The following is an 11,101-nucleotide window of genomic DNA, read 5'->3' as shown; positions in this document are numbered from 1 at the left end:
ATATGACAATCTCCTTGTCATATGCCGCCCGGGGCACTCTCCATATGACAATCTCCTTGTCATATGCCGCCCGTGGCACTCTCCATATGACAATCTCCTTGTCATATGCCACCCGGGGCACTCTCCATATGACAATCTCCTTGACATATGCCGCCCGGGGCACTCTCCATATGACAATCTCCTTGTCATATGCCGCCCGGGGCACTCACCTTATGACAGTCACTCCCTCACAATTGTCACTTCCCAAGTTTGTCTACTACTCTAACTTTATATATATATAAAAACTGCAACCTTGACTTCTTATACGACCCCCAGCACTCCATACCTCCCCCCCCCCCAACACACCCCCACCTCTCACTCTCACTCTCTCACACTCACGGCAGGAAGACGGGGTCTGGTGGCTGAGTTGACAGCACTCGGGATTTGTAATCCTAGGATCCGGAGATCGATCCCCAGCGATGGCAGATACAAATGGGCAGTTTCTTTCATCCTGATGTTCCTGTTCACCTAGTGGTAAATAGGTACCTGGGAGTTAGACAGTTGCTACGGGCTGCTTCCTAGGGGTAACTGTGTGTGTGTGTGTGTGTCTGGAAGAAATAGTTGATCGACAGTTGAGAGGCGGGCCGAAAGAGCCAGAGCTCAACCTCCCGCAAGCACAACTAGGTGACTACAACTAGATGAAGACACGAGAGGAAGAGTGAGGAGTAGCGGCTCCACTGAAAAGGAAGGACTGGAGTTTCGAACAAATGGACATTGGGGGATATGAAGGGTTCAGGTCTTATATAACAGGAACTACGACAATGGGAGACCCATAACACTAGTAGTAATATAGTGACAGAAGACCCAGGCAGAAGTATGATACAAACGACATGAAACCTATTAATATAGAGAGACCATATAACTATAGTCTATAGTATAGAGAGACTATAACTATAACAGAGAGAGCGCTTCTGTCACCTGCAGGAATGGATTCAGACTGTTAATCACGGGAGACTTCACCCATGGAGAGATAAACTGGGAGAACAGAGAACCAGGTGGAGGACCAAACACACGGAGAGCTAAAACTATTGGATGTGACAACAAGAAACTTTCTAAGTCAACATGTCAAGGGACCCCACAAGAATGAGAGGAAATGACAAACCAGCCAGACTTGATTCACCCTGAACGAGTCAAGATATAAAGGGAATCAAATTAGAAACCCCCCTTGGGAATGAGTGACCACAGGGTACTGGTGTAAGTAGAAATTACTCACCCAAAGAAGAAACCAGGAAGCAAAAGGCTGGCATAGCGAAGGGGAAACTATGATGGGAAGAGAAAATTCCCTTTAGAAATACTATGGAAAGCAGACCTCTGAGAAAAATATGTGCGAAACATGATGCATTTCATCACCCAGCAGTGCCCAAAGACAGTAGACAAGTTTATCCTTACTCAAAATTAAAAAAGAAAATTAAAAGCAAAAGGGGAACCCGTTGTTCAATAATGCAGGTAAGGAAGTAAGTCCATTAAACACATGAGGTATGGAAGAAGTGCAGAAATAACAAAACACCAGAGAGCGGAGGAAGATACCAGAGGGGCCAGAAATGAGTACCACAGTGTGAGAAGTGAAGCAGAGACACAGTATGAAAAAAACATAGCAAATAAATTCAAGACCCAATCAAAACTGCTCCAAAGCCACATCAGGAGGAAAACAATAGTGAAAGAACAAGTGATGACACTGAAAAAGGAGGAGGACAGGTACACAAGAGAACGACAAAGAGGTGCGTGAAGAACTTAAGAAGAGATTCCAGGAGGTGTTCACGATAGAGCAAGAAGTCCCGTCCTCATCAACAAAAGCCAAATGCCCGTTAATCCAGTTGCCAAACCGTTATTTATGAGTGAAAAGCTATATACACAAGACTCACACCAGATGTTTCTCGAACAATGCTTTTCTAGCAACCTCTATTCAAATTACAACTCTGTAAATGTTCCTTCACCCACGTTCTTCAAATACAAATAATCACCAACAGGACTTAAACACCTAACCTACACTTAACTGTATGTAGACGCTTATTATATAATAATATTAATATACAAAAAAAGCAAATTTATTTTGAATGAACAACACGTAAAATTGATGACTGCGTCTTGGGAGGACGGCCGCTGCTTTAACGAGCCTGGCCTCAGGACAGGTTGCAAGCTAAATACTAACTAATGTAGATTTTAATCAATCAAAATTTTACTTAAAACTTTGCGAACGTAGCGGCTCTTTGTTTAGACACTGGACTGGGTTATGTTGTTTATTAACATACTTAATTATAAGGGCATTTATGGAGTTAAAACTACTCGAAGGGTTAAATAGTTTGTGACAAGAGCTAGGTAGTCTGGTGACTGTCTTTTGTTTAACACAGCTACCAAAGATAAAGGGGAGAAGCTATTTGTATAACCACACAGCTACTCCCCCCCCCTTCATACAGTACATAGGGGGTACTCCTCTTCATATAGTACCCCGATTGTACTATATGAAAGGGGAGAACAAAGTCTGTGGTCTCACCCCTGCCAGTTTCATAAATTTCTGAACCCAAAAAACAGTCTAATTATGTGATTCTCTTCTCAAACTATCGTTGATTTGATATATATTTAATACATTAGAGCAACAATTTCCATGGGGGGTACACAGAGGTAAATACAACAGCCACATATTCTCTTTCACTCAACGATGGGGCATTTTGTACACGCTATCTTGAGGTTATCTTGAGATGATTTCGGGGCTTTTTTTTTTTTTAGTGTCCCCGCGGCCCGGTTCTCGACCAGGCCTCCACCCCCAGGAAGCAGCCCGTGACAGCTGACTAACACCCAGGTACCTATTTTACTGCTAGGTAACAGGGGCATAGGGTGAAAGAAACTCTGCCTATTGTTTCTTGCCGGCGCCTGGGATCGAACCCAGGACCACAGGATCACAAGTCCAGCGTGCTGTCCGCTCGGCCGACCGGCTCCCGACGGTTTGATTCTAGTAAGTCATATGTGTGGGCTTCTGGGGCGCCTATTTTTGATCGTCGCAACTACAGAATGTGTTCTAAGAGCCAATTATCCTGGCGCGAAGTGTCAGAATAATAACTACAGACCTATACAAACAACATCTGGCCACAGCGCCACAGCAAAACCCAACCCGTTCTCGCACTTCCTTACCGTCAATATTGGCTTATTTAATAAGTGCATATGTGACATACTAATTGATTGTGAATATTTTAGTTTACCTTGAAAAGCTTCATAGAAAACACCGACCTCACCTAACCTTCTTAGTATATTAAGATAAGCATCTTATTGCTTCTTATTTACAATTATTACCTAACCTATCAACGGTATAGGTTAAGTAATAATTGTAATGATCAATAATCAATATATACAATTATCAATATACCAATAATCACGGCGCCATGTTGATTTAAACAACCCCCTCCCCCCCCCCTGGGCCGCACAAGGCATACATAATCACATCCGTTACCATCGCTGTCCCCTTTCCAGAAGGAGCAGCGACCCCTCCATCCCTCCCTCCCCGTTCCACCCTTTTCCCCCCTGTCCTATTCCACTCGCCCCGTCCCCCCCCCCCCTCGCTGTCATTGGAGCAACAAGTCGCGGCTGGGTATAACCTGTTGCTGGCCAGCACGGCCCGCCACCACGTGCACGCCCTCCGCTGGGTGCACGTGGTGATGGCGGCCGTGGGAACCGCTCTCCCGCTCTCACCTCGAGCAAGCCACACTTGGTCTACTGTTGCTTGATCTATACTGCCCTCACACACCGCTAAAACGCCCCAATATATTATTTATTGTGTTTTCTCTATCTGTGTGTGTGTGTGTGTGTGTGTGTGTGTGTGTGTGTGTGTGTGTGTGTGTGTGTGTGTGTGTGTGTGTGTGTGTTTACTAGTTGTGTTTTGCGGGGGTTGAGCTTTGCTCTTTCGGCCCGCCTCTCAACTGTCAATCAACTGTTTACTAACTACTTTTTTTTCCCCACACCACACACACACACCCACCCCAGGAAGCAGCCCGTGACAGCTGACTAACTCCCAGGTACCTATTTACTGCTAGGTAACAGGGGCACTTAGGGTGAAAGAAACTTTGCCCATTTGTTTCTGCCTCGTGCGGGAATCGAACCCGCGCCACAGAATTACGAGTCCTGCGCGCTATCCACCAGGCTACGAGGTCCCAGCCACCGTGTGTGTGTGTGTGTGTGTGTGTGCGTGCGTATTCACCTATTTGTGTTTGCGGGGGGTTGAGCTCTGCTCTTTCGGCCCGCCTCTCAACTGTCAATCAATCAACTGTTACTAACTACTAACTATGTTTTTTCTCCACACACACACACACACACACACACACACACACACACACACACACACACACACACACACACACACACAGGAAGCAGCCCGTAGCAGCTGTCTAACTCCCAGGTACCTATTTACTGCTAGGTAACAGGAGCATCAGTTAAGGAAACTGCCCATTTGTCTCCGACTGGGTGCGGGGATCGAACCCTGGTCCCTAGGTCCACGAGTCTAGAGCGCTGTCCAATCGGAGAGAGAGAGAGAGAGAGAGAGAGAGAGAGAGAGAGAGAGAGAGAGAGAGAGAGAGAGAGAGAGAGAGAGAGAGAGAGAGAGAGAGAGAGAGAGAGAGAGAGAGAGAGAAAGAGAGAGAGAGAGAGAGAGAGAGATTTTGTATCAGAATTCTGAAGGATTACTTATTTAAGTGTTTTTTTATATATATTGTTTATATCCGATAGTTTATCCTACACTGCCGTTGTGATCGTGTTAATGAGTGCGTCTGGTGTGAGGGGAGACGAGCTCATTACTGTGCTCCCAGGACTTTTAACTGTCTTACCTCAGCCACGACTGCTTTTTCCTCCCTTACCATTCTCAAAGGTCATCAACTATCTTGGCGTTGATTGGAGATGAATTACAGGAGCGAAGTGTCTGGTTATATTCTTGTAGTCTGGGTTAGTTCCTGTAAAGCATTCTCCAGTCTCCTGTTGTCTTTGTTCGTCAGGGAGTAGGAGCAACGGGAACTATCAGGGGGGGAAAGCGCCAAGCCATTATGACTATATAGCACTTGGAACGGGGGTCAGGATTTGGGATGGGACGGGGGGGGGAAAGAAATGGTACCCCAACCACTTGGACGGTCGGGGATTGAACACCGACCTGCATGAAGTGAGACTGTCGCTCTACCGTCCAGCCCAAGTGGTTGGGAGTGAGTAGTAGTAGTAGTTAGTAGTCACTGTCGCTGGAAGGTTCTTGACATGGATCAGAAACACAAGGATCCTGCCTAACCACTTGGGCTGGACGGTAGAGCGACGGTCTTGCTTCATGCAGGTCGGTGTTCAATCCCCGACAGTCCAAGTGTCTGGGCACCATTCCTTCCCCCCCGTCCCATCCTAAATCCTTATCCTGACCCCTTCCCAATGCTATATAGTCATAACGACTTGACGCTTTCCCTGATAGTTCTCTCTCTCTCTTGTCAACCAGCATTATCCTCACTTTAATAAGGCTTAATCGAAATCCTGGGATTAGGCAAAATTGAAATTGATTTTGTCGATAAAGATGTTAATAATAAAAATCTCTTGTTACCTACCACCGACCTAGTTAGAGGATCAGGCCTGGTCGACGACCGGGCCGCGGGGACGCTAAGCCCCGGAAACACCTCAAGATACACCTCAAGGTAAGGTAGTTTAGCGTCTCTTATAGTGATCCCGCCTCCTTCCTTATAGATAACTATAACTATATAACCTTATTTTAAATTTTGCCCCGAGGGGCGAGTTTATTGGGCAGCGCCACTCATCTTGTGAGTGGACACACCGCCATAGTGACAGTATTGGGCAGCGCCACTCATCTTGTGAGTGGACACACCGCCATAGTGACAGTATTGGGCAGCGCCACTCATCTTGTGAGTGGACACACCGCCATAGCAGCATGTACAACACTCCCCAAAAGGAAGAAAACTCACTGGGTTGTTCATCCTATATAACCTTATGACTTGAATGTGCCCAACGTGTTTCTATTAGCATGATTAAGCGTCATTTACCAGGCGACGAGTGAAGTTTAGGAATTTATACACTAAGAGTAAAGACGATAAATGATGATTGCTGGGGTATGTCTCCTTCTGTCCCCCCCCCAACATGTGTCACCCGTCGCGTCCCCCTGGGGGGGGGGGGGGAGGGGGTCGTGACCCCACGTATACACATGTGTCACCCCCAAGTGGGAAACACTACAATTTACCCCCTTGTTTCCCACCGTAGTTCCCAAGTAGTGATAAATATATCAGAAATTGTAACTAAATGTTTTTTTTTTTTTTTGGTCAGCTATGGCTTCATACTTTAGGGGAATACTTTAGGTACTTTAGGTACTTTACATACTTTAGATAAGTTAACATAAACACAAGGGTTTCGCATTTCACGAACTGTCACGTGAAACTTATCTTCTTCTAACTTCTTAATTTCTGAAGAAGTTAAGAAGTTCTTCTTAACTTCTGAATGGTGTCAACATTGATGTAAATCAACGTAAATTTACATCAACGTTGATGTAAAAAGAACTTACAAAAAAAAAGACATTAAAATTTAAAATATTTTAAACTCGTATTTACAAGATCATGACAAAAGTCTAAAACCGTGATCAAATCCTTGGAGCAGGACGGTGGGATCGAACCAGCGTTCACCATCCCCCCCCCTTGAAACAACCCCCCCACAATGGTTCTTGAGCCCCCCCCCACAATGGTTCTTGAGCCCCCCCCCCCACAGCCTCCCTATAAAGGCAACGCGGGAAGTTAGAGAGAGAGAGAGAGAGAGAGAGAGAGAGAGAGAGAGAGAGAGAGAGAGAGAGAGAGAGAGAGAGAGAGAGAGAGAGAGAGAGAGAGAGAGAGAGAGAGAGAGAGAAAGAGAGAGAAGAGAGAAAGAGAGAGAGAGAGAGAGAGAGAGAGAGAGAGAGAGAGAGAGAGAGAGAGAGAGAGAGAGAGAGAGAGAGAGAGAGAGAGAGAGAGAGAGAGAGAGAGAGAGAGAGAGAGAGAGTTGAAGGAACTTGGAAGGTGTGTGTGGTAGAGGACAGGAGACGGAAGAGGAGGGGTGACAACCTCTTGGGAACCGAGGACAGTGCATGTGTAGTAGCAGCCCAGAGAGGGATGGGGGGGGGAGGGGACAGGAAGGCTGGGAAAGGGTAAGAGAAGACGCCACGTTCACATGGGAAGGAACTAACCTTCTCGGAATCTGATACACTGTTCCTTGGAATGCACTTCGCCCCGCAGGAGCTTCCTGTTGCCTCTCCCCCAACCCCTTCCCCAGAGAGTAGTAACTGGGACCAGCCTAAAGGCAAGGTAGACATGACATCTACGCTCGGGCTAGAAGGAATGTCTTAGATCACCTCTGAATACGCTGTTAGCCAATAGCTTAGTTCTAAGGACGCTAAAAAAAATGATGGCCTTTGTCTTTTGCATACACAAGGTAGCTAAGTCTTTAGTTCTAAGACCTAAGCCTTTAGTTCTAAGACCTAAGCCTTTAGTTCTAAGACCTAAGCCTTTAATTCTAAGACCTAAGCCTTTAGTTCTAAGACCTAAGCCTTTAGTTCTAAGACCTAAGCCTTTAGTTCTAAGACCTAAGTCTTTAGTTCAGAAATAAATGTATCATAAACATGTATACGCCTTCACGAGTTTTATTAAACCTTTAGCATTATTATTATTTATAAATAAAAAACAAACCAGTCTCCTAGTACGCTGTGAGGAGACATAATAGGAATTAACCCTTAGGCCTACATCTCTCCATTAACCCTTAGGCCTACATCTCTCCATTAACCCTTAGGCCTACAGTCCTCCATTAAGCCGGCAGTACACAACTCACGGAAACTTTTAGTTCAACACGAACATTAAAAAGACTCACTGAGGAAATAGAAACGATAGCAAGGAGGCGGAGGACACGAGAAATTAAATGAAAGGGAAAGCTGTGAGGAACGAAAGAACAGAAGTGGCAGTGATAAACATTAGGGGACGGGTGACGGGACAGACAGGGTGGACAGGAAAAGATATAGGAAGGAACGAATGGGCACAGGAGGGACAGACGTGAACAGGGTGGGGGGTGGGGGGGTGGGGGGGGGGGAGAGATGATGGTGGTGACGGGTGGAGGTCGGGTGGTGGACACCTGTGTTCCTGTGTCACGGGTCACCGGTCCCCCTCCCACGCCCGCCCCCGTGTGAAGCTGACCTGTGAGGGACGAGGGGACTGTGAGAAAGGGGGACAAGAATGAGGGATAACAACACCTCGCGTACGAGATCACGAGACGAACCACCTCTCAGGGAACTCGAGTACCGAGATCGTCTCATTACTTTACAGCAATTTCCCGAAAATGAGTCTTAATAACCGAGACACTATAGCTCTCAAAGAATTCACCACCTCACATGCCTAGGTCATGTATCTGAGGGAGTATAATTCCCTAAGTGGCGACCTGTAGTTAGCGGGTCATTGACGACGTCCTTCGGCCTCCGCTGATGGTCCGGCCATCAGGGGCAGCAGAAGAGATCGTATTCAGTTCATTTTAGCTTCCCGGAATTATATGAGTCGAGGAGGAGCAGGAGGCTGGTGCTTCCGCTGTCACCAACTCTGATTCTACCACCGTCACAGCCTCTTCTACCACCGTCACAACCTCTTCTGAGACCGTCACAACCTCTTCTGAGACCGTCACAGCCTCTTCTGAGACCGTCACAGCCTCTTCTGAGACCGTCACAACCTCTTCTGAGACCGTCACAGCCTCTTCTGAGACCGTCACAACCTCTTCTGAGACCGTCACAGCCTCTCCTAAGACCGTCAGAACCTCTTCTGAGACCGTCACAGCCTCTTCTGAGACCGTCACAGCCTCTTCTGAGACCGTCACAGCCTCTCCTAAAACCGTCAGAACCTCTTCTGAGACCGTCACAGCCTCTTCTGAGACCGTCACAGCCTCTTCTGAGACCGTCACGACCTCTCCTAAGACCGGCCAAAACAACGTACCGGAACACGTTCGACAAAACAAAAACTTCAGACCCTTCATTTTTTCCCTTATTACCAAAACACGTTTGACCAGTAACAATATTTAATCGTGTAAGGTATGCAATGTGCAGCTCTGCAGTGTTATCTGCGCCACCAGCCTCCGCATACTAATGGTTTGTCTGAGGAGCTGGATCAGCCCCCCTGGCTACACCTCGTACCTCGCTGGCTACACCTCGTACCTCGCTGGCTACACCTCGTACCTCGCTGGCTACACCTCGTACCTCGCTGGCTACACCTCGTAACCCGCTGGCTACACCTCGTACCTCGCTGGCTACACCTCGTACCTCGCTGGCTACACCACGTACCCCGCTGGCTACACCTCGTACCTCGCTGGCTACACCTCGTACCCCGCTGGCTACACCTCGTACCTCGCTGGCTGTACCTCGTACCCAGCTGGCTACACCTCGTACCCCGCTGGCTACACCTCGTACCTCGCTGGCTACTCCTCGTACCCCCCTGGCTACACCTCGTACCTCGCTGGCTGCACCTCGTACCCCGCTGGCTACACCTCGTACCTCGCTGGCTGCACCTCGTACCCCGCTGGCTACACCTCGTACCTCGCTGGCTACACCACGTACCCCGCTGGCTACACCTCGTACCTCGCTGGCTACACCACGTACCCCGCTGGCTACACCTCGTACCTCGCTGGCTACACCTCGTACCCCGCTGGCTACACCTCGTACCCCGCTGGCTACACCTCGTACCTCGCTGGCTGTACCTCGTACCCAGCTGGCTACACCTCGTACCCCGCTGGCTACACCTCGTACCTCGCTGGCTACACCTCGTACCCCCCTGGCTACACCTCGTACCTCGCTGGCTGCACCTCGTACCCCGCTGGCTACACCTCGTACCTCGCTGGCTGCACCTCGTACCCCGCTGGCTACACCTCGTACCTCGCTGGCTACACCACGTACCCCGCTGGCTACACCTCGTACCTCGCTGGCTACACCACGTACCCCGCTGGCTACACCTCGTACCCCGCTGGCTACACCTCGTACCCCGCTGGCTACACCTCGTACCTCGCTGGCTACACCTCGTACCTCGCTGGCTACACCTCGTACCCCGCTGGCTACACCTCGTACCCCGCTGGCTACACCTCGTAACCCGCTGGCTACACCTCGTACCCCGCTGGCTACACCTCGTACCCCGCTGGCTACACCTCGTACCCCGCTGGCTACACCTCGTACCCCGCTGGCTACACCTCGTACCCCGCTGGCTACACCTCGTACCCCCCTAGCTACTGCACGTACCCCGCTGGCTACACCTCGTACCCCCCTAGCTACTGCACGTACCCCGCTGGCTACACCACGTACCCTGCTGGCTACACCTCATACCCCGCTGGCTACACCTCGTACCCCCCTAGCTACTGCACGTACCTCGCTGGCTGATAATTTTGTATCATCTGCAAAGGATGATTCGAAGCTGAGACTAGTATTTTTGTCTGCATCTTGAGGTATGTATCTAACATGAGAATGAGAAAAAGAAGTGGCGCAAGGACTGTGCTCTGGAGTACAGAACTTTTCACTGCGCTTAGACGTGATTTTATTTGACAGTTACTCTTTGCATTCTGTTTGACAGAAAACTGAAAATCCATCACCCCTACGTTATCCGATTTTTCCCCACTGACTACTCCCAATTACTCACCCACCATGACAAAATCACGGAAGCATTAGATGGAAAACAAAATGCAGATGTTGTATACACAAACTCTACAAAGGCATTTGGTAAATGGAGTGACAGCCCATAAAATGAGATTCAAATGAATAATTGGTTAAATAAGGCGATGTATATTTAACTTCCTTTTAAAGAGAATGCAAAGATTAACGGTCCGTCAAACAAAATGACGGACCGCACGGACAGAGTCCAGCCACAGTGTAAAGCTGTGTCCGTCTGGCCACAGTCCTGGCACCACTGCGTATTCTCATTTACATGTCACATATAGAAAAGTCCGGTAAAGCATCTCCAAGCGAAGGCACATCCTTTGGAGACGATACAAAAGACAGAATGATAATTACTTCGATAGAAAACTTTGAAAACTCCAAGTCAATATCCATAAAGTTTTCGTCTGGGCGACA

The 11,101-nt window shown here is 48.3% G+C and overlaps 1 protein-coding gene across 1 annotated transcript; it reads left to right on the top strand.

The window, feature by feature from the left end:
* Nucleotides 1-1,510: 1,510 nt before the first annotated feature.
* On the top strand, nt 1,511-10,478 carry LOC138369340 (uncharacterized). The gene is made up of 3 exons (XM_069332578.1): nt 1,511-1,757; nt 8,559-9,059; nt 9,154-10,478. The coding sequence occupies exons 1-3, from the start codon at nt 1,511-1,513 to the stop codon at nt 10,476-10,478; spliced, it is 2,073 nt and encodes a 690-aa protein (XP_069188679.1).
* Nucleotides 10,479-11,101: the final 623 nt, after the last annotated feature.

This window comes from Procambarus clarkii, chromosome 28, assembly GCF_040958095.1.
Source record: "Procambarus clarkii isolate CNS0578487 chromosome 28, FALCON_Pclarkii_2.0, whole genome shotgun sequence".
Lineage (NCBI taxonomy): Eukaryota > Metazoa > Arthropoda > Malacostraca > Decapoda > Cambaridae > Procambarus > Procambarus clarkii.
Note: the sequence above shows the minus strand (reverse complement) of the source record. Positions and strands in the feature narration are given on the sequence as shown.